This window comes from Oncorhynchus gorbuscha, linkage group LG10, assembly GCF_021184085.1.
Source record: "Oncorhynchus gorbuscha isolate QuinsamMale2020 ecotype Even-year linkage group LG10, OgorEven_v1.0, whole genome shotgun sequence".
Classification (NCBI taxonomy): Eukaryota; Metazoa; Chordata; class Actinopteri; order Salmoniformes; family Salmonidae; genus Oncorhynchus; species Oncorhynchus gorbuscha.
Genome location: NC_060182.1, coordinates 88,986,784 through 89,011,863, shown reverse-complemented (window position 1 = coordinate 89,011,863; position 25,080 = coordinate 88,986,784). Strand labels below are relative to the sequence as shown.

General features: G+C 44.0%; 1 protein-coding gene across 4 annotated transcripts in view; it reads left to right on the top strand.

The window, feature by feature from the left end:
- The first annotated feature begins 220 nt into the window (after positions 1-220).
- Positions 221-25,080, top strand: part of stxbp5b (syntaxin binding protein 5b (tomosyn)) — a 70,208-nt gene continuing 45,348 nt past the window's right edge. For 2 of the 4 annotated variants that reach the window (XM_046367388.1, XM_046367386.1), the window contains exons 1-7: positions 221-957; positions 1,714-1,811; positions 14,151-14,232; positions 14,909-15,009; positions 15,331-15,465; positions 16,177-16,240; positions 16,379-16,462. In XM_046367388.1, the coding sequence (XP_046223344.1) occupies positions 820-957; positions 1,714-1,811; positions 14,151-14,232; positions 14,909-15,009; positions 15,331-15,465; positions 16,177-16,240; positions 16,379-16,462 (702 nt within the window). In that variant the 5' untranslated portion in view covers positions 221-819. The remainder of the gene's footprint in view (positions 958-1,713; positions 1,812-14,150; positions 14,233-14,908; positions 15,010-15,330; positions 15,466-16,176; positions 16,241-16,378; positions 16,463-25,080) is intronic. The other 2 variants (XM_046367390.1, XM_046367387.1) reach the window with 1 other exon arrangement.

Genomic DNA, 25,080 nt, shown 5'->3' with positions numbered 1-25,080 from the left:
GCTCAATCTAGATTCAAAACAATGTCAAGTAGTTGAACATGTTATTACTCCAACCTCCTAAAGGTGACCAACCAATTTTCGTCAAAAACAACTTTATATCGAAGGTGTGTTTTTGATTTGACGGCCAGCACATGCGTAGTTCGGCGCGAGACGACCGTTAGACCCGATGACGTGTTTGTACTCATGAGCCTACTTATCCAACGTCGCCATGACAGCGCCTATAAGTGTGATCGTGGATTTCCGTTTTAGCCTATCTTCATACTGTACTGTCTGTACAGTATGAGCGCTTGGTTTGTGACTTTGTCTAGTAAGCTCGATGGATAACACAATTGACGAATGTTACTCTCTTATTCAGTGATTCATAATTTGTTTTCCAACATAGGTTTCCAAAAATACAGATTTATTTAGATTTGTACTTTACTGGCTCCAATGTGTAGCTTACATCCGTGTTGCTGCCTCTACCGCGCAGACTCGTCACTGCGGTTCACTGCGTTTCCGTGTTAGCTGGGCTGGCTAGCTGATAGTGGCTGTCGTCAGGAGAGCCTACGATCGACTCCGACTGGATATTGTATCGATGGATAAAACAAATATTTTCGACAATGCATTAATGTTCATAAACTGTGTACTTGTGAATTATGCTATGGAAAGTGCGGTGACTACACCGTCCGTAACATGCGATATTATCAAAACAAGATATTAGCCAAGTGTGCGTCTTAAGAGCAGTTTACGTTATCTAGGTAACTGTTACCGCTATATAACATTTATGGTGGCTTCGTTGATCCATTTTTTGTGTTTTGTCCTCGTCTGTATTGGTGGAAAATGAAGAAGTTCAATATCAGAAAAGTGCTGGACGGCTTGACTGCTTCTTCCTCTGGCACTGCATCTCCACAACCAGGAACTAATCAAAACGATGTGATCCAAGAGACGCTACAATCGGAGCATTTCCAGCTCTGCAAGGTGGGCTACGATCAACTAAGCCGGCGACGATTGTTTTGCTGGGAATCATTGAAGATAACAGCGCGTGATTTCTAAAACGTCGACGTCGGCTAGTCAGTTTTCTGTGTGGCCAATAGTAGTTTGTATTTTTGTTATTTGTGTCTATGCTGATATTGCATTGGTGTGGATCTTGTAGCTAGGGGGGTAGCCATCTAGTTAGCTACTAGTGTTGCTAGTTGTCAAACCTGCAGAGGAATGTAATTGCTAATCAACTGACTGCCTCCCACGGTCCCCGTTTCTGATATTGCCATTTGCCATAGCTTCAGAGCTGCCTAACTAGTTAGTTAAATGACGCCAGGCTAGTGACTATTAGTGTCCACAACAGCCAGCCATAAATTAAATCTGAATAATCCAGTTTCTCTGGATTATAAATAGATAGCTAGGTCATCCAGACATTGGCTAGCTAGCTAACAAACTACAGCAGCTGTCCAGTGATCTGACAGTGAAAGAACATAACTTGTTGTCAAGATAGCTACCGTACTAGAAATCTTTGGCTTTTTTGGTTCTGAGAAAAAGCGACACACTCGGCTAGATATTGATTTAAACTGAGCATAAATCGTTGGTATTTAAGTGAAGATTAATGCCTCTCAATGTTGGACAGTTTCCTGGTTATATAAAACATGAGATGACATAACCATACTTAACTGTCTGTGAAATAGTGCATCTGGATGTAATCTAGCAGCTAGCTAATGCAGATTGTGTTCTTCTCTCCTCCAGACTGTGCGCCATGGCTTTCCCTACCAGCCCTCCTCCATGGCCTTTGACCCTGTGCAAAAAATTCTGGCCATCGGGACTCAGAGCGGAGCTGTGAGACTGTATCCTTTTTTCTTTTAATAGGAAGGGAACTAAACTACCAATATTGACAGTCCCAGTGCAGTGCCCGACACAATACAGATGATTGCGTTAGGACCAATTTCCCAGACAATGGCGTAAGTCTTGGTTTAATCCTTGATTTAAAAACATGCTCAATGGAGATTCTATGTTGGTAGAGTTGATATGACCTTATATTGGCTTCTATGAAGATCATCATATACAGTTAATGGAGGAAACTGGGGTTATAGAGGATCAAACACTATTACAATCTGTATGTCTGAGCAGCAGAGTCGGGTTGTGTCCCAAATGGCACCCTATTCCCTATATAGTGCATTACTTTTGACCAGAGCCGTGGTGAAGCAAGTTTATGTTATCAAATACAAATATATAGCTCAGTTGTATAGCTATATATTAGCAGGTTGTATAGCTCATTTGGTAGGGCATGGCGCTTACAACACAAGGATTGTGGGTTATTTTCCCAGGGTCATTATACTAAAAATGCAGGCATGACTCTGTCGCTTTGGATAAAAGCTTCTACTAAATTGCATATTATTCTATTATACACAACATTAAGACCACCTGCTCTTTCCATGACATAGCTTTCACCTGGATTCACTTGTTCAGTCTATGATCCCTTATTGATGTCACTTGTTAAATCCTCTTCAATCAGTGTAGATGAAGGGGAGGAGACAGGTGAAAGAATGATTTTTAAGTCTTGAGACATGGATTGTGCATGTGTGTCATTCAGAGGGTGAAAGGGGCAAGACAAAAGATTAAAGTGCCTTTGAACGTGGTATGGTAGTAGGTGTCAGACGCACCGGTATGATTGTGTCAAGAACTGCAGCGCTGCTGGGTTTTTCACACTCAAGTTACCCGTGTATATCAGGAATGGTCCACCACCCAAATGACATCCAGCCAACTTGACACAACTGAGGGAAGCATTGGAGTGAACATGGGCCAGGATCCCTGTGGAACACTTTAGACACCTAACATGGGCCAACATCCCTGTGGAACACTTTAGACACCTAACATGGGCCAACATCCCTGTGGAACACTTTAGACACCTAACATGGGCCAACATCCCTGTGGAACACTTTAGACACCTAACATGGGCCAACATCCCTGTGGAACACTTTAGACACCTAACATGGGCCAACATCCCTGTGGAACACTTTAGACACCTAACATGGGCCAACATCCCTGTGGAACACTTTAGACACCTAACATGGGCCAGGATCCCTGTGGAACACTTTAGACACCTAACATGGGCCAACATCCCTGTGGAACACTTTAGACTCCTAACATGGGCCAACATCCCTGTGGAGCACTTTAGACACCTAACATGGGCCAACATCCCTGTGGAACACTTTAGACACCTAACATGGACCAACATCCCTGTGGAACACTTTAGACACCTAACATGGGCCAGGATCCCTGTGGAACACTTTAGACTCCTTGTGGAGTCCATGTCCTGACATATTGAGGCTGTTGTGAGAGCAAAAGAGGGGGGTGCATCTCAACATTTAGGAAGGTTTTCCAAATGTTTTGTACACACAGTGTGTCTGTAAGCTACATTTGAATCCTGGTAAGTTGACCAGCGCTGACCTTGTGTTTAGCCAAGCTTTAAGCTGGTAGTTAGCATAGCTTGGGGGATAGCTATCTGCAGCCTATCTTTTTAATTTACCTTTATTTAACCAGGCAAGTCAGTTAAGAACAAATTCTTATTTTCAATGACGGCCTAGGAACAGTGGGTTAACTGCCTGTTCAGGGGCAGAATGACAGATTTGTAGCATGTCAGCTCAGGGGTTTGAACTTGCAACCTTCCGGTTACTAGTCCAACACTCTAACCACTAGGCTACCTACCCAGCCGCCCCATCTAATAGCTAGATGATATTTCTCTGTCAAATCACAGTTATGCCACGGTAGCAAGAACCAGTGTCTGGAATGTGTTTAATGAGACACTTGTTTGACAACATCTTCCTACTTGTTTGAGGTATCAAATAATATAGCTTGCTAGCTAGTGTAACCAACTCACCGTCACCAACAGCACCAGGCACAGTCTCACGTTTTACATTTCACAGAATTTGTAGGTAGTGTTGGATGTAATCAATATCCTGGCCATCTGATTGTTGAGCAACTTTACGGAAGGCCATTTTCACGAGAATAGCTTTTTAAGTTGCCGATCCATTTGAGCATTGCACATCAAGCTACTGCCAAAGACACCGTGTTGTCTGGGGATAGTTTTGCATTGCACAGTGCGCCGGGTGGACTGGGTTTGCACATTTTTGACCGTTCCATTGGTCCTCCTAAAGAAGACGTCTCCGCCTGCCTGGGGTACCGAGACATGCAAATCGAACTCGCCCAGTCTTTTCCCAGAAAACACAGCGCCACCACGTGTTGATAGGCAAAAAACGTATGACTTTGAAGGTCATGCAAACGCATGGCACCAGTTTATATCGTTCCCAGAACAGAGAATATTGTTTTTGCATCATGTCGTTCTCTGTAATTTAGGTGTTTTTCATTGTTCCTTCTTGGTCTGGTGATTATTGTAAAATATGTCTCCAATTAACTTACCTACTTAAATAATATGATAATATTATTATTATTGTCAGTCAGTGATCTATAGGGATTGTTGATTGACCATAGAGCAGTGATCTATAGGGATTGGTGATCTAGCATATAGTAGTGATCTATAGGGATGGGTGATTGACCATAGAGCAGTGATCTATAGGGATGGGTGAATTACCATATAGCAGTGTTCTGTAGGGATGGGTGATCTAGCATAGAGCAGTGATATATAGGATGGGTGATCTAGCATATAGCAGTGATCTATAGGGATGGGTGATCTAGCATATAGCAGTGATCTATAGGGATGGGTGATCTAGCATATAGCAGTGACCTATAGGGATGGGTGGTCTAGCATATAGCAGTGATCTATAGGGATGGGTGATCTAGCATATAGCAGTGATCTATAGGGATGGGTGAATTACCATATAGCAATGTTCTGTAGGGATGGGTGATCTAGCATAGAGCAGTGATCTATAGGGATGGGTGATCTAGCATATAGCAGTGATCTATAGGGATGGGTGATCTAGCATATAGCAGTGATCTATAGGGATGGGTGATCTAGCATATAGCAGTGACCTATAGGGATGGGTGATCTAGCATATAGCAGTGACCTATAGGGATGGGTGATCTAGCATATAGCAGTGACCTATAGGGATGGGTGATCTAGCATATAGCAGTGACCTATAGGGATGGGTGATCTAGCATATAGCAGTGACCTATAGGGATGGGTGATATACAGTGCATTCAGAAGTATTCAGGCCCCTTAACTTTTCAACATTGTTACGTTACAGCCTTATTCTAACATGGATTAAATCGTTTTTTCCCCCATCAATCTAAACACAACCCCCATAATGACAAAGCAGAAACAAGTTTTTAGAAATGCTTGCAAATGTATTGCAAAAAAAACCTAATATCACATTTACATAAATATTCAGACCCTTTACTCAGTACTTTGTTGAAGCACCTTTGGCAGCGATTACAGCCTTGTCTTCTTGGAAATGACACAACAAGCTTGGCACACCTGTATTTGGGCAGTTTCTCCCATTCTTCTCTGCAGATCATCTCAAGCTCTGTCAGGTTGGATGGAGAGTGTTGCTGCACAGCTATTTTCAGGTCTCTCCAGAGATGTTCGATCGGGTTCAAGTCCGGGCTCTGGCTGGGCCACTCGGGGACGTTCAGAGACTTGTTCCGAAGCCACTCCTGCGTTGTCTTTGCTGTGTGCATAGAGTTGTTGTCCTGTTGGAAGCTGAACATTCCCCCCAGTCTGAGGTCCTGACTTGTCTCCCAGTCCCTGCCACTGAAAAACATCTCCACAGCATGATGCTGCCACCACCATGCTTCACTGTAGGGATGGTGCCAGGTTTCCAATGGACGTGACACTTGGCATTCAGTCCAAAGAGTTCAATCTTGGTTTCATCAGACCAGAGAACTCCAAGCTGGCTTTCATGTGCCTTTTACTGAGGAGTGGCATCCGTCTGGCCACTCTACTATAGATGCCTGATTGGTGGAGTGCTACAAGGATGGTTGTCCTGAAAGTTTCTCCCACCGCCACAGAGGAACTCTGGAGCTTTGTCAGAGTGACCATTGGGTTCTTGGTCACCTCCCTGACCAAGGCCCTTCTCACCCGATTGCTCAGTTTGTCCAGGGGGCTAGCTTTAGGAAGAGTCTTGGTGGTTCCAAACTACTTCCATTTAAGAATGATTGAGGCCACTGTGTTCTTGAGGACTTTCAATGCTGCAGAAATGTTTAGGTAATCTTCCCCAGATCTGATCCCCACATCTCAAGGTTGATCAATGGAAACAGGATGCACCTGACCTCAATTTAAATTCTCACATCAAAAGGGTCTGCATACTTATGTCAATAAGGTATTGCTGTTTTTTGTGTTAAAAAAAAATGTGCACAAAAAAAACTTGTTTTGCTCTGTTATTATGGGTTAATGTGTGTAGATACAGTGCATTCAGAAAGCATTTTTCAATCTATACTTATGGATTCTGCGTTCTGACTCCTAAACTTGGAATAGTATTAATTATCAGGTATCCTATTGAAATATTGAGTGCTATAGTCTAAGGTCTACACCAGAAGTTAATGGTTATCTGTAGAGGAATGTATATGGTGGAGGTAATTAAGCTTGGAATGTACCGAGTGAAGGAAAGATGATCACATGTTGGCAGGCACTGATGAGGGTGGAGAGATGTGGTTTAGTGAGGGAGCTGTATGACCCAATGGGTGAATAAACTTGGTTTAAGCTTCACTAATCATATCCTAGTCCTTTAAGGACGTTATTGTTTGGTTATAAGCCAACTCCTAAAGAAGTTGACCTGCTGAAGATCCTTGCAGGATATAAACACTTTGTTTATTAATAAAGGTACATGGTGGAGCTTATGAGTGTGTGGGCTCTATTTTTTTTTAATACTTCCTAAAGAACACCCACACACACACTAATAATGGGGCGGCATGTAGCCTAGTGGTTAGAGCTTTGGGCCATTAAACAAAAGATTGCTGGATCGAATCCCCAAGCTGACGAGGTAAAAATCTGTTGTTCAAGCCACTATTCCCCGGTAGGCTGTCATTGTAAATAAGAATTTGTTCTTAACTGACTTGCCTAGTTAAATAAAATAATGTCAGCTGTTTTTTCACCCGCCCGCAATTGCTAATAACCCACCCGCAGATTACATCAGTTTGACTGGTTTTAAGGACATTTTAAAGCTGTTAAAACGACCCATGTTTCTGATAAGATTTTTGTTCGGCTTGGATGCATATTTTATGTGGTTGAGATACTATCAGCTTTTATTAAGCTGACAAAGATGGCACCTTTTCAGACGGTCCCTACCCACGCATTCATTCTCTCAAGATGCTGAAATAAATAAATCATATTTCTCCACTCCTGTTCCAAAGTCAAAACGTACATTTGGTGTATTATTTTACGGCAAGAACTGCTTAATTATTATTAAATTATGTGAGCGATTATAAACCTACAGTCAGTTTCCAGATTTCAGTTTGTCTGCTATTCCATTTAACCCATCCAAGCAGTAGGCCTAGCGGCTAGCCGGTAGTTCCTTTGACGTGCCATGTTGAAGTCCCCGTCTTGTGACTGTTGAATTTGTATAGCACCTCACAATCATCACAGATAATATAGACGGCACTGCTGCCATCCTCTTTTACCACTTCACCAAATCTTTCCTAAACTTTAGTCTACTGTTCTGGCCCTCCCTTCTGGTTATTTTCAACTCGCAACTTTCTCTTATTGAATTCAACTCTGACATTGTCCTTTTTGTCTCAGTCGATTGACTTGAACTTTTTCTGCCCAAGTTCACAAAAGCATTCGGCAATTGGCAAATAATTGGCGAGCATACAGTTAGGCCCTAAAAGCTTAGGCTTATGCTACGCACTAATGACATATGTTTTGTGTATGTGTGCCATTCAGAGGGTGAATAGGCAAGACAAAAGATTTAAGTGCCTTTGAACGGGGTATAGTAGTAGGTGCCAGGCCGTTAGTATACTCGTTGTATATGAATTGCACAAAAATAATGTATTGTTTTTTTCTTTATTTCATGACTCTAAACCCTTGCCACGCAGATAAACCGTGGGGACTGCGGGTTATGAGTCAACCCGTGCATCACTAACACACCTCCATGTCCTAATAGTGGCTGACCTAATGGGGATACTGCCGTTGAAGGCAGTTGGTCCGTTTTTCATGAGAGTGGCAGTATCGATCCCCCTCAATGGCCCCAGAGTTGTATAATGCAGCCACAGCTCACCAGATGTAAACTTGTCTACAAACTATAAATGTCTACTTTTACAAGATCGGTCTCTACTACTACAGTGTTTTTATCTCTCTTTCATGGATTTTTCCACTAATCTAATCCATGTATTCCTATGGCTCTTGGCCATTATAGGAACACTTTAGTAGTGGTTGACTAATACAGTCGTTTGGAGGAAGCTCATTTAACCTATTGTCTAACAAAATCTATATTTTTGTAGTGCATTCTTTAAAAATCAGTCCAATCACTGGTTTCTCTCTGTTAATTGCTGTTTCTTATTTTTAAATCCCTGATCCTCTCCAGTACTCAATGCTAATAAGTACTTGGTGTTCAGGCCTATAACTGAGGTGATGGATTGAGTGAATATTCATTAGATATTCTTGCACAAATATCAAAAGGCAGAAGAGCCAGTTCTCTGTTTTATATTGAAGCACATTGTTGTTTGTCAACAGAACACATATTTGAGACATGTTCATATGATTGGGACAGAGGGTTTTAGTTAATGGAAGCCTCTCAAATGCAAATTCAGTTGAGTGTGGTGTACCACAGGGTAGCCGGGTAGGGCCATTGTTTTCTGTTTTTACAAATGACCTTATACAGGCTTTATTCACTGCAGTCCAGTTTTAGAATGGGTAACTAGCAATATGCTGGTGCTAAATATCTCTAAAAACTAAAAGCATTATTTTTGGGACTAATCACTCACTCAATACTATACCTTTGTTTAGATTTATCATTGAATAATGTGGTTATTGAGCAAGTTGAGGAGACTGAATTGCTGGGTGTAACTCTAGATAGCAAGCTTTCATGGTCAGAACATATAGACTCAATGGTTGCTAAAATGGGAAGAGGTCTGGCCACGATAGGGCGTTGTTATGCCTTCTTGACATATGTTGAGCAGACAGACCTACAGGCCCTAGTTTTGTCACACCTGGACTAATGCCCAGCTGTGTGGCAAAGAAGGACATAGGTCAATTTCAGTTGGTTCAGAACCAAGCAGCACGTAGATGTACACAGAGGGAAAGTGTCAGTAACATGCATGTAAGTCTCCTGGCTTAAAGTTGAGGAGAGATTGACTGCATCACTGTTGGTCTTTGTGTAAGGTATTGATGTGTTGAAGGTACCAAACTGTCCAAGCAGTTGGCACACAGCTCGGACACTTATCGGTGCAACCAGAGGTCTCTTCACAGTCCGCAGAACAGAGGCTGGGAACTGCACACTATTAAATATCGCCATGACTACCTGGAACTCTCTGCCACCCAGGTAACTCAAGTGAGCGATAAAAACAGTTTTTTAAAAAACAGATAAAAGGACACCTTACTGACAAAGGGGACTGTGAAGAGACACAGACATATGTGTATTGTAATTTGCACTGCGTATGTATTAGACCTAGATATTGTAGGCTACGTGTGATGTTTTACATGTAAGTATTTCAGTCCTTGACTAATAATGTTTTGTAGTATGCAGTGTGTCATGTGGACCCCAAGAAGAGTAGCTGATTCTTTTGCAGCTTCTAATGGGGATCCTAATAAATATCAAATTATGACTGTCATCTGATATGAACCCTCTTGCTGTTATGAAATGTTGCAAGGCCAACTGCTGTGGTTTACCGATGAGGAAGTGTCTTATCAGTCAGCATCCTTCTCTCTCTCTCTCTGTAATGCTGTTTCACTGAGCAGACCTGGGTTCAAATACTGGTTGAAATCTTTCAAAAACTTTTAGCGTTTGCTCTAGCCTGCCTGGAGTGCCAGATGTGTGGGGTTTACAGTTTTGGGACTATTCTATTTGTCCAATTAAGCAAGGCAAACTCAATCATTGCAGATTTGAAATTTGATCAAATAGTAGTTGAACCCAGGTCTGTCTACTAAGTATAGTTAAGTGTTGCTGATGCTATCATGGGGACCAGGGTGCTACGTGTGACTCAGCATCCTGTGCCATGTCATGCTACAAGAATGTGTTTTGGGTTTCATGAGAAGTGGAGCACATTAACTAATTGGATAAGTTGATTGCGTGGTGTTGAATAGTACATATTCTTGTCAGCAGCACAAGCAGCAGCTATGTTAGCTGGAGTCTTTCTAAACAGGGTGTACACTACATGATTTTGGCTGCATTTTAGCCGTCCCAGACAAGTTTTTGATATCGGAGACACAATTCCCACGTCGTTGACTACTCGGAGCGCGCGGCCGTCACCGACGCTCGTTTAATGTGAGCTGGTCAAAGACAGAATCTGAGGGTTTACCGATCTCGTCTTTGAGCAGGCCCAATCGTCCTGAAATCCGGCACTCAATCTGCAATGCTCTTGTAGTGTGAAACGCACAACGACAAGTTTTGAGAAAGGTGATCAGCAATAGCCAATTAGAGCTTTTTTTCTTTTAGCCAGAATCACCCAGAATGTATTGACTCGATGAAATACTAGTATGCGTTTGTACTTGCCTTTCACCGAAGGCAACATGTCATCGTTACAGCTATGAAGTTCACAAGCAATGTTATTGTAGTATGTTGGCTAGGTATTTCAACTCTGTATGGCAAGCGGGAATGTCTGACTAGCCACGTAACAATCTAATCACATCATGGTTTTCGCAAGACAGAATGGCAATGAGGATCCTCACGACCAGGTGAAGAATCTTGTAGTAAAACATGTCAAAGATGGTTGTTCTAATGTGAGAGGCTCAATGATGATAGGATTTTGAAGGTTGTGTAGTATCCAGTATCCAGCTTTAGCGTTTAGCCTACTAGGGCCTAGACAATCAACATGAAGTGCTTTTGGACTTGGAAGAATTAACACCACTCACTTGATGACAAGTATTGTGTGTAGAGAATTGAGATGACATCCCTTTTATAACTGCATCAAATAGCAATGAGGAATTTCCACAGTTTTGTTTGTGGTGGTGTAAAGGACTTAAGTAAAAATATATTAAAGTACTACTTAAGTAGTTTGTTTAGGTATCTGTACTTTACAATTCATATTTTTAAAATTACTTACTTCACTACATTCCTAAATAAAATGATGCACTTTTACTCCATGCATTGTCCCTGACACCCAAAAGTAATTTTCAATGCTTAGCAGCAAGGAATGTGGTCCAATTCACTCACTTGTCAAGAAAACATCCCTGGTCATCTCTACTGCCTCTGATATGGACTACTCATTACACAAAAGCTTTGTTTGTAAATTATGTAAGCGTGTGGTAGTGTGCCCCTGACTATCCGTAAATAAATAAATAAAACAATTGAAGAAAATTGTGTCGTCTGATCTTCTTATTATAAGCCATTTGAAATGATTTATACTTTACATTTTATTTTATTTTATTTTGACCCCGTTTTCTCCCCCAATTTCGTGGTATCCAATTGGTAGTTAGTCTTGCCTCATCGTTGCAACTTCCGTATGAACTCAGGAGAGGCGAAGTTCGAGAGCCGTGCGTCCACCGAAACACAACCCAACCAAGCTGCACTGCTTCTTGACACAATGCCCACTTAACCCGGAAGCCAGCCGCACCAATGTGTCGGTGTTAGTACCGCTATACCTGGCTACCGTGTCAGCGTGCACGGCCCGCCCGCCACAGGAGTCACTAGTGCGCGATGGGACAAGGACATCCCTGCCGGCCAAACCCTCCCCTAACGCGGAAGATGCTGGGCCTATTGTGCGCCGTCCCATGGGTCTTCCGGTCGCGGCCGGCTGCGATACCTTTCTATGAAGGTATCTTTTTACATTTTTACTCAACTATGACAATTGGGTACTTTTTCCTCCACTGGTCATCAGGGCGGCAGATAGCTTACTGGTTAGAGCTCTAATCCTGAGTCGATTAGGTGAAATCCACCAATCTTCTCTTGAGCAAGGCACTTAACCCTAATAGACCCCACTCTCCAAGGGTGTCTCAGGGGAAGTGGGATATGCAAAAAAAAAAACATTTCCATTTCACACCACACACTTGAACAGGGACTTGTGTGAAACAGGACAAATATAAGCACGGCCAATTTGATGAAGTGACATTATGGCCCTCTGATTAAACGATATTGTGATGCCCACACACAGTTGAGCCAGGTTAATGGAAGTATGTTGGGCTGTAATGTAACCCCACCCTAGTTTGTTCAAGGCATTCAGAGGCTGTTTGATAACAGCTTTGTTAATCCTGTTCGGACATACAGATCTTATTTCGGTGTGCCTGTCAGATCCAAGCTAACTGGATACTGTAGCACTAGCATGCATAGAAGGCCTCATCTCTGAGCGTGTCTGCCATCTGCTGCTTTCCATTTGCTTATCATATTCACTGCCAGGTACAGTAAGGCTGAGGCTGGCAGTCAGGGTGCTTTTGTGTTCCTACTGGTCTGCCTGTTGGGCCAGCTGTCATCTTTTTGACTGGCTCTCTGTCTATGATTTTAATGTTTCTTTTTAGGTTGCCTTACTCTTTGTCCAACATCTCTTTGGGTGCAGTGAAACTCCATCTTGAAATAAGGTTGAGTTGTATACATATTCAGACTGGACTAATTCGGAACTATAAAATAATTTGGCTCATTAGCTTTGATAAGTTAACAACCTTATAGACTAATACAGGATCAAAAACAGTTGACGGAAGAGTAGTCAAGGTGTTGTCCTGGGTCTTGTTCTTCTGTGTTCGTTGTATAGACATGTTATCCTCTGGTGACTCCACATAGTATTTAGGTTTACTTCCTGAAACAACTGTGTACCCAGGTAATGTTACTTCCACTAATTTCCTCATTCCGCTGTCCACTTCACACCTGTCACACGGCACCTGCTCCTCCTTTCATTGGAACGGTATCATTATTCTGTTCTGTGAAATCAGCTTTCTATCCATCTTTCTTTCCAGTGAAAAGGGGGCCATTTTGGATTCAGCCAGAGAAAGAGCGGTGACTCCACAGTAGCTCTCTGCTGCCTGCCTGCAAAAAGAGACATTGGTAGAGCAGCACCCACCACCCTATTAAATGATCCCATCTACAGAATGTCAAGAGGACGGAGGCATTCCTGGCTTCCTGCCTGGCTTCCTGCCTGCCTGGCTTCCATGCTGACTGGTGCATGGTTATGAATAAATAACAGTCATTGTCCACTGGTTTTTATTTATAACTCCCCAACTCAAACGTTGTGCCAATTGTGCTGAAGGTCGACTGGACCGTAACTGGTTAAAGCTGACTGGACCGTAACTGGTTAAAGCTGACTGGACCGTAACTGGTTAAAGCTGACTGGACCGTAACTGGTTAAAGCTGACTGGACCGTAACTGGTTAAAGCTGACTGGACCGTAACTGGTTAAAGCTGACTGGACCGTAACTGGTTAAAGCTGACTGGACCGTAACTGGTTAAAGCTGACTGGACCGTAACTGGTTAAAGCTGACTGGACCGTAACTGGTTAAAGCTGACTGGACCGTAACTGGTTAAAGCTGACTGGACCGTAACTGGTTAAAGCTGACTGGACCGCAACTGTGGTGAAGGCCGACAGGACCGCAACTGTGGTGAAGGCCGACTGGACTGTATGACTAGATTTGTTGTTGTGTGGAGCAGTCGGTCAGTGTTTTGAAATCTGAGGGCGGGAGACAAGTGAATGCCTTGTTTTGAATGACTTTCGAAATTCTGTAGATGGGATCATTTGATAAGGTGGTGGGTGTGGCTCTACCAATGTCTCTCTTAAAGCTCTTTACTCTTGGGCTCAGGGAAAAGAGATAATACAGACTCATTGCTGAAGTTAAAAGCAACATGGACAGTAAGCATAGGAGGATCCCTGCCCCATGTGCCAAGTTAGATACAGTCCTACCATGCCTCACGTCAATCACTGTATATCTGCATTGATCTCATGGTTTACTTGGGCCTCTGCCAGAAAGGATTGTATATTTGGAATATTTACATTATTGCTGGCCTGGTGCAATGCTGTATGTGTCTTGCTGGTGACAAATCCAATGTCCCCTTGTGTGATTGATACAGTTTAGCCTATTCAAATCAGTCTGCTGATGATAAATGTACACACTGTCCATCTCTGTAGCATGGTCTCTTCCTTGACTGAACTGTTTAGTTTTGGCCGTGCGGGTGTGGAGTGTTACTGTCAGCATGACAGTGGTGCAGCTGTAATCCAGCTTCAGTTTCTGGTCAACGAGGTGAGTCCCACTGGTAAAGTTGATAGAGGGCACATTTTTGCATTTTTGTTCACCCTATATCCAACTCTATGGTCCCCCTCCCCAGTAACACTCCCCTGTGTCTCAACAGTCTTTACTTGATTCCTTGTGTCCTCTCTTTGTTCTCGCCTCCTTCTCAAAACGCATTCAAGAAGAACGGCAGAGGGGGGGATTCTTCTGCGTTTTGAGAAGTAATCGAAGAGAAAGCCAGACATTATGGAGTCGAGGAAATACTATTGAGAATGTCCTGGATTGTATCATTGCCTTTTCGCTTCATCCTTAGTTGTCCATCCCTCAGCCAGGTTCCTCTCCGTATAGGTCTGTCTTATCATCTCACTAGCATGCACTACAGTCAGACATTATGTTAACCATCTGTTTGAAATGACTGTAAGTCTTTTAAAAGTGAAATGGCATATATTATTATTATTATTATATTATATTAACCATCTGTTTGAAATGTGCTTTTAGTGAACACTTTGATTAAACACTGTAGGCTTTGTGGAAGCAAGACTCTCTATATGTGGTTCTTTATTTTATGGACCTGATTATCTCTTAATCCACCCCATCTCTGACCTGTCCTGTTACCATGTTTACTGCTGTTTCTTATAGTATTACTTGTGTTGAGGTCTTATAACCCTATTATAACCCCCGTCAACAGGGGGCGCTGGTGAGTGCCTTAGCTGATGACAGCGTTCACCTGTGGAACCTGAGGCAGAAGCAGCCAGCTATCCTGCACACTCTCAAATTCAATCGGGAGAGGTACGTAGGGATAATGTAAACAGTGGTGTTGAGATTGTGCCTCGTGCTTATTTTTATTCTATTCTTCTTTTCATTTTTGTGAGAAAATGGTTGAACTCTGGTCACCATTGGGGAATGGGCTACTTGAGAGAAAAAAAAGTTTATAAAATAAATAAATAATCATCATATCTGCATCCAAAATGGCACCCTATTCCCAATGTAGTGCACCACTTTTAACTAGAGCCTTATGGTCGCTGTTCAAAAGTAATGCACTATATACACAATAGGGTGTCATTTGAGAGGCACCTCTTGATTGATTCATCTCCCTTTTTGCCCCTCCAGGATCACGTTTTGTCACCTGCCCTTCCAGAGTAAATGGCTGTACATCGGCACAGAGAAAGGAAACATCCACATCGTCAACGTTGAGTCCTTCACACTGTCAGGCTACGTCATTATGTGGAACAAAGCCATCGAACTGTGAGTCTGCCTGTCTGCCTTATATCTGCTTGGGTTTCTACAGTATGTGTACATCCCAAATAATACCCCATTACTGTTCCTACTGTAAGTCTCTGGATTAGAGTGTCTGCTAAATGACTCACTACTGTAAGTGTCTCTGGATTAGAGCGTCTGCTAAATGACTCACTACTGTAAGTGTCTCTGGATTAGAGCGTCTGCTAAATGACTCACTACTGTAAGTGTCTCTGGATTAGAGCGTCTGCTAAATAAAATGTACAATGTCTTCGTTAGAAGTCTGTCAAAGATGGTGTTTATTATTCTGCTGTGCTATGCCCTTGTGCTATGCCCTTGTGCTATGCCCTTGTGCTATGCCCTTGTGCTATGCCCTTGTGCTATGCCCTTGTGTTATGCCCTTGTGCTATGCCCTTGTGCTATGCCCTTGTGTTATGCCCTTGTGCTATGCCCTTGTGCTATGCCCTTGTGCTATGCCCTTGTGCTATGCCCTTGTGCTATGCCCTTGTGTTATGCCCTTGTGTTATGCCCTTGTGCTATGCCCTTGTGCTATGCGCCCTTGTGCTATGCCCTTGTGCTATGCCCTTGGGAAGTTGGTATAGAAACCAGGAAGAAGTAGTTAAGGACATAAGAATATTGCATTGTTTGATTCACACAGACGGTAGAAGCTAAGAATGTTAAGAGTGAGGCTGTTCCCTCCATCTCCCCGTTCCCCCTCAGGTCCTCCAAGTCACACCCTGGGCCTGTGGTCCACATCAGTGATAACCCCATGGATGAGGGAAAGGTAGGAACTTTCCAAAGAACCATCAATCAATTATTCATTCATTCCAGAGCTTCAGAACATTGCTGATTATTTACAACCTGCTTCTAAAAATCCAATTCTCAAAAAGGAAAATAATCATGTTGCTTGTTATTGTGGCAGATTTTGATTGGATTTGAATGTGGGACCGTGGTGTTGTGGGATCTGAAATGCAAAAAAGCTGACTACCGCTACAATCATGATGAGGTAAGGCATCTTTCTGTGGCTGTTAGTTCCTGTGGGGACTGACTGGGGAGAGGGGGACTTGCATTTAGAAATGAAATACACGGTGAACAATTATGTTCATGATTTGACATACGACTCTATCAATCTTCACTGCAAGACATTGCAATTCAGCATATACATTGGAAATGTATCAATGCATTTGTAAGCAATGGATATTATTGTGGATTCAGACTGATTTATGTAACACTCTGTTGGAAAAATAATGAGTTAAGAGATCTCCCTGTCTGAAGGTCTTCAGATCCATTATGAAGCAGCCACTCAGTACACACTGTGTATCTTTACCCTCAGGCTATCCACTCAGTACACACTGTGTATCTTTACCCTACAGGCTATCCACTCAGTACACACTGTGTATCTTTACCCTACAGGCTATCCACTCAGTACACACTGTGTATCTTTACCCTCCAGGCTATCCACTCAGTACACACTGTGTATCTTTACCCTACAGGCTATCCACTCAGTACACACTGTGTCTCTTTACCCTACAGGCTATCCACTCAGTACACACTGTGTATCTTTACCCTCCAGGCTATCCACTCAGTACACACTGTGTCTCTTTACCCTACAGGCTATCCACTCAGTACACACTGTGTCTCTTTACCCTACAGGCTATCCACTCAGTACACACTGTGTATCTTTACCCTACAGGCTATCCACTCAGTACACACTGTGTCTCTTTACCCTACAGGCTATCCACTCAGTACACACTGTGTCTCTTTACCCTACAGGCTATCCACTCAGTACACACTGTGTATCTTTACCCTACAGGCTATCCACTCAGTACACACTGTGTCTCTTTACCCTACAGGCTATCCACTCAGTACACACTGTGTATCTTTACCCTACAGGCTATCCACTCAGTACACACTGTGTCTCTTTACCCTACAGGCTATCCACTCAGTACACACTGTGTATCTTTACCCTACAGGCTATCCACTCAGTACACCCTCCTGGCTATCCACTCAGTACACACTGTGTATCTTTACCCTCTTTACCAGGCTATCCACTCAGTACACACTGTGTATCTTTACCCTACAGGCTATCCCCTCAGTACACACTGTGTCTCTTTACCCTACAGGCTATCCACTCAGTACACACTGTGTATCTTTACCCTACAGGCTATCCACTCAGTACACACTGTGTCTCTTTACCCTACAGGCTATCCACTCAGTACACACTGTGTATCTTTACCCTCAGGCTATCCACTCAGTACACACTGTGTATCTTTACCCTACAGGCTATCCCCTCAGTACACACTGTGTCTCTTTACCCTACAGGCTATCCACTCAGTACACACTGTGTATCTTTACCCTCCAGGCTATCCACTCAGTACACACTGTGTATCTTTACCCTACAGGCTATCCACTCAGTACACACTGTGTATCTTTACCCTCCAGGCTATCCACTCAGTACACACTGTGTATCTTTACCCTACAGGCTATCCACTCAGTACACACTGTGTATCTTTACCCTACAGGCTATCCACTCAGTACACACTGTGTATCTTTACCCTCAGGCTATCCACTCAGTACACACTGTGTATCTTTACCCTACAGGCTATCCACTCAGTACACACTGTGTATCTTTACCCTACAGGCTATCCACTCAGTACACACTGTGTATCTTTACCCTACAGGCTATCCACTCAGTACACACTGTGTATCTTTACCCTCCAGGCTATCCCCCTCAGTACACACTGTGTATCTTTACCCTACAGGCTATCCACTCAGTACACACTGTGTTTCTTCTTCCACTCTGTACACACTGTGTCTCTTTACCCTCAGGCTATCCACTCAGTACACACTGTGTATCTTTACCCTACAGGCTATCCACTCAGTACAGTGTATCTTTACCCTCCAGGCTATCCACTCAGTACACACTGTGTATCTTTACCCTCAGGCTATCCACTCAGTACACACTGTGTATCTTTACCCTACAGGCTATCCACTCAGTACACACTGTGTCTCTTTACCCTCCAGGCTATCCACTCAGTACACACTGTGTCTCTTTACCCTACAGGCTATCCACTCAGTACACACTGTGTATCTTTACCCTACAGGCTATCCACTCAGTACACACTGTGTATCTTTACCCTCCAGGCTATCCACTCAGTACACACTGTGTATCTTTACCCTCCAGGCTATCCACTCAGTACACACTGTGTCTCTTTACCCTCCAGGCTATCCACTCAGTACACACTGTGTATCTTTACCCTACAGGCTATCCACTCAGTACACACTGTGTCTCTTTACCCTACAGGCTATCCACTCAGTACACACTGTGTCTCTTTACCCTCCAGGCTATCCACTCAGTACACACTGTGTATCTTTACCCTCCAGGCTATCCACTCAGTACACACTGTGTATCTTTACCCTCCAGGCTATCCACTCAGTACACACTGTGTATCTTTACCCTCCAGGCTATCCACTCAGTACACACTGTGTATCTTTACCCTCCAGGCTATCCACTCAGTACACACTGTGTATCTTTACCCTACAGGCTATCCACTCAGTACACACTGTGTCTCTTTACCCTACAGGCTATCCACTCAGTACACACTGTGTATCTTTACCCTACAGGCTATCCACTCAGTACACACTGTGTATCTTTACCCTACAGGCTATCCACTCAGTACACACTGTGTATCTTTACCCTACAGGCTATCCACTCAGTACACACTGTGTATCTTTACCCTACAGGCTATCCACTCAGTACACACTGTGTATCTTTACCCTACAGGCTATCCACTCAGTACACACTGTGTATCTTTACCCTACAGGCTATCCACTCAGTACACACTGTGTATCTTTACCCTACAGGCTATCCACTCAGTACACACTGTGTATCTTTACCCTACAGGCTATCCACTCAGTACACACTGTGTATCTTTACCCTCCAGGCTATCCACTCAGTACACACTGTGTCTCTTTACCCTCCAGGCTATCCACTCAGTACACACTGTGTCTCTTTACCCTCCAGGCTATCCACTCAGTACACACTGTGTATCTTTACCCTCCAGGCTATCCACTCAGTACACACTGTGTCTCTTTACCCTCCAGGCTATCCACTCAGTACACACTGTGTATCTTTACCCTCAGGCTATCCACTCAGTACACACTGTGTATCTTTACCCTCAGGCTATCCACTCAGTACACACTGTGTCTCTTTACCCTCAGGCTATCCACTCAGTACACACTGTGTATCTTTACCCTCCAGGCTATCCACTCAGTACACACTGTGTCTCTTTACCCTCCAGGCTATCCACTCAGTACACACTGTGTCTCTTTACCCTCCAGGCTATCCACTCAGTACACACTGTGTCTCTTTACCCTCTAGGCTATCCACTCAGTACACACTGTGTATCTTTACCCTCCAGGCTATCCACTCAGTACACACTGTGTCTCTTTACCCTCCAGGCTATCCACTCAGTACACACTGTGTCTCTTTACCCTCCAGGCTATCCACTCAGTACACACTGTGTATCTTTACCCTACAGGCTATCCACTCAGTACACACTGTGTATCTTTACCCTACAGGCTATCCACTCAGTACACACTGTGTATCTTTACCCTACAGGCTATCCACTCAGTACACACTGTGTATCTTTACCCTACAGGCTATCCACTCAGTACACACTGTGTATCTTTACCCTACAGGCTATCCACTCAGTACACACTGTGTATCTTTACCCTACAGGCTATCCACTCAGTACACACTGTGTATCTTTACCCTACAGGCTATCCACTCAGTACACACTGTGTATCTTTACCCTACAGGCTATCCACTCAGTACACACTGTGTATCTTTACCCTCCAGGCTATCCACTCAGTACACACTGTGTATCTTTACCCTCCAGGCTATCCACTCAGTACACACTGTGTATCTTTACCCTACAGGCTATCCACTCAGTACACACTGTGTTTCTTCTTCTCTCTGCTCTGTGTATCTTTACCCTCCAGGCTATCCACTCAGTACACACTGTGTTTCTTCTTCTCTCTGCTCTGTGTCTCTTTACCCTCCAGGCTATCCACTCAGTACACACTGTGTTTCTTTACTTCTCTATCCACTGCTCTGTGTCTCTTTACCCTCCAGGCTATCCACTCAGTACACACTGTGTTTCTTCTTCTTTGCTCTGTGTATCTTTACCCTCCAGGCTATCCACTCAGTACACACTGTGTTTCTTCTCTCTGCTCTGTGTATCTTTACCCTCCAGGCTATCCACTCAGTACACACTGTGTTTCTTCTTCTCTCTGCACTGTGTCTCTTTACCCTCCAGGCTATCCACTCAGTACACACTGTGTTCTTCTTCTTCCACTACTTTACCCTCCAGGCTATCCACTCAGTACACACTGTGTTTCTTCTTCTCTCTGTGTATCTTTACCCTCCAGGCTATCCACTCAGTACACACTGTGTTTCTTCTTCTCTCTGTGCATCTTTATCCTCCAGGCTATCCACTCAGTACACACTGTGTTTCTTCTTCTCTCTGTGTATCTTTACCCTCCAGGCTATCCACTCAGTACACACTGTGTTTCTTTACCCTTTACCCTCAGGCTATCCACTCAGTACACACTGTGTTTCTTTTCCCATCTTTACAGGCTATCCACTCAGTACACACTGTGTTTCTTCTTTACCCTACAGGCTATCCACTCAGTACACACTGTGTTTCTTCTTTACCCTCCAGGCTATCCACTCAGTACACACTGTGTTTCTTCTTCTCTCTGTGTATCCCTCCAGGCTATCCACTCAGTACACACTGTGTTTCTTCTTCTCTCTGCTCTGTGTATCTTTACCCTCCAGGCTATCCACTCAGTACACACTGTGTTTCTTTACCCTCTCTATCCACTCAGTACACACTGTGTCTCTTTACCCTCCAGGCTATCCACTCAGTACACACTGTGTTTCTTCTTCTCTCTGCTCTGTGTATCTTTACCCTCCAGGCTATCCACTCAGTACACACTGTGTTTCTTCTTCTCTCTGCTCTGTGTCTCTTTACCCTCCAGGCTATCCACTCAGTACACACTGTGTTTCTTCTTCTCTCTGCTCTGTGTATCTTTACCCTCCAGGCTATCCACTCAGTACACACTGTGTTTCTTCTTCTCTCTGCTCTGTGTCTCTTTACCCTCCAGGCTATCCACTCAGTACACACTGTGTTTCTTCTTCTCTCTGCTCTGTGTATCTTTACCCTCCAGGCTATCCACTCAGTACACACTGTGTTTCTTTACCCTCAGGCTATCCACTCAGTACACACTGTGTTTCTTTCTCTCTGCTCTGTGTCCTTTACCCTCCAGGCTATCCACTCAGTACACACTGTGTTTCTTCTTCTCTCTGCTCTGTGTCTCTTTACCCTCCAGGCTATCCACTCAGTACACACTGTGTTTCTTCTTCTCTCTGTGTATCTTTACCCTCCAGGCTATCCACTCAGTTATCCCTCCAGGCTATCCACTCAGTACACACTGTGTTTCTTCTTCTCTCTGTGTATCTTTACCCTCCAGGCTATCCACTCAGTACACACTGTGTTTCTTTTCTCTCTGTGTATCTTTACCCTCAGGCTATCCACTCAGTACACACTGTGTTTCTTCCCTCTGTGTATCTTTAGGCTATCCACTCAGTACACACTGTGTTTCTTCTTCTCTCTGTGTATCTTTACCCTCCAGGCTATCCAGGCTATCCCCTCAGTATCCACTCAGTACACAATGTGTTTCTTCTTCTCTGCTCTGTGTCTCTTTACCCTCCAGGCTATCCACTCAGTACACACTGTGTTTCTTCTTCTCTCTGCTCTGGCTATCCACTCAGTACACACTGTGTTTCTTCTTCTCTATCTCAGTACACACTGTGTATCTTTACCCTCCAGGCTATCCACTCAGTACACACTGTGTTTCTTCTTCTCTCTGCTCTGTGTCTCTTTACCCTCCAGGCTATCCACTCAGTACACACTGTGTTTCTTCTTCTCTCTGCTCTGTGTCTCTTTACCCTCCAGGCTATCCACTCAGTACACACTGTGTTTCTTCTTCTCTCTGTGTCTCTTTACCCTCCAGGCTATCCACTCAGTACACACTGTGTTTCTTCTTCTCTCTGCTCTGTGTATCTTTACCCTCCAGGCTATCCACTCAGTACACACTGTGTTTCTTACTTCTCTATCCACTGCTCTGTGTCTCTTTACCCTCCAGGCTATCCACTCAGTACACACTGTGTTTCTTCTTCTCTTCTGTGTATCTTTACCCTCCAGGCTATCCACTCAGTACACACTGTGTTTCTTCTTCTCTCTGCTCTGTGTCTTTTACCCTCCAGGCTATCCACTCAGTACACACTGTGTTTCTTCTTCTCTCTGCTCTGTGTCTCTTTACCCTCCAGGCTATCCACTCAGTACACACTGTGTTTCTTCTTCTCTCTGCTCTGTGTATCTTTACCCTCCAGGCTATCCCCTCAGTACACACTGTGTTTCTTCTTCTCTCTGCTCTGTGTATCTTTACCCTCCAGGCTATCCACTCAGTACACACTGTGTTTCTTCTTCTCTCTGTGTATCTTTACCCTCCAGGCTATCCACTCAGTACACACTGTGTTTCTTCTTCTCTCTGTGTATCTTTACCCTCCAGGCTATCCACTCAGTACACACTGTGTTTCTTCTTCTCTCTGCTCTGTGTATCTTTACCCTCCAGGCTATCCACTCAGTACACACTGTGTTTCTTCTTCTCTCTGCTCTGTGTATCTTTACCCTCCAGGCTATCCCCTCAGTACACACTGTGTTTCTTCTTCTCTCTGCTCTGTGTCTCTTTACCCTCCAGGCTATCCACTCAGTACACACTGTGTTTCTTCTTCTCTCTGCTCTGTGTCTCTTTACCCTCCAGGCTATCCACTCAGTACACACTGTGTTTCTTCTTCTCTCTGCTCTGTGCATCTTTACCCTCCAGGCTATCCACTCAGTACACACTGTGTTTCTTCTTCTCTCTGCTCTGTGTCTCTTTACCCTCCAGGCTATCCCCTCAGTACACACTGTGTTTCTTCTTCTCTCTGCTCTGTGTCTCTTTACCCTCCAGGCTATCCACTCAGTACACACTGTGTTTCTTCTTCTCTCTGCTCTGTGTCTCTTTACCCTCCAGGCTATCCACTCAGTACACACTGTGTTTCTTCTTCTCTCTGCTCTGTGTATCTTTACCCTCCAGGCTATCCACTCAGTACACACTGTGTCTCTTTACCCTCCAGGCTATCCACTCAGTACACACTGTGTATCTTTACCCTACAGGCTATCCACTCAGTACACACTGTGTATCTTTACCCTACAGGCTATCCACTCAGTACACACTGTGTATCTTTACCCTACAGGCTATCCACTCAGTACACACTGTGTATCTTTACCCTCCAGGCTATCCACTCAGTACACACTGTGTATCTTTACCCTACAGGCTATCCACTCAGTACACACTGTGTATCTTTACCCTACAGGCTATCCACTCAGTACACACTGTGTATCTTTACCCTACAGGCTATCCACTCAGTACACACTGTGTATCTTTACCCTACAGGCTATCCACTCAGTACACACTGTGTATCTTTACCCTACAGGCTATCCACTCAGTACACACTGTGTCTCTTTACCCTCCAGGCTATCCACTCAGTACACACTGTGTATCTTTACCCTCCAGGCTATCCACTCAGTACACACTGTGTCTCTTTACCCTCCAGGCTATCCACTCAGTACACACTGTGTCTCTTTACCCTCAGGCTATCCACTCAGTACACACTGTGTATCTTTACCCTCCAGGCTATCCACTCAGTACACACTGTGTATCTTTACCCTCCTAGGCTTTATCCATCCACTCAGTACACACTGTGTATCTTTACCCTCCAGGCTATCCACTCAGTACACACTGTGTATCTTTACCCTCCAGGCTATCCACTCAGTACACACTGTGTCTCTTTACCCTCCAGGCTATCCACTCAGTACACACTGTGTCTCTTTACCCTCCAGGCTATCCACTCAGTACACACTGTGTATCTTTACCCTCAGGCTATCCACTCAGTACACACTGTGTCTCTTTACCCTCCAGGCTATCCACTCAGTACACACTGTGTATCTTTACCCTCCAGGCTATCCACTCAGTACACACTGTGTATCTTTACCCTCCAGGCTATCCACTCAGTACACACTGTGTATCTTTACCCTCAGGCTATCCACTCAGTACACACTGTGTATCTTTACCCTACAGGCTATCCACTCAGTACACACTGTGTATCTTTACCCTACAGGCTATCCACTCAGTACACACTGTGTATCTTTACCCTACAGGCTATCCACTCAGTACACACTGTGTATCTTTACCCTACAGGCTATCCACTCAGTACACACTGTGTATCTTTACCCTCCAGGCTATCCACTCAGTACACACTGTGTTTCTTCTTCTCTCTGCTCTGTGTCTCTTTACCCTCCAGGCTATCCACTCAGTACACACTGTGTATCTTTACCCTACAGGCTATCCACTCAGTACACACTGTGTATCTTTACCCTCCAGGCTATCCACTCAGTACACACTGTGTTTCTTCTTCTCTCTGCTCTGTGTATCTTTACCCTCCAGGCTATCCAC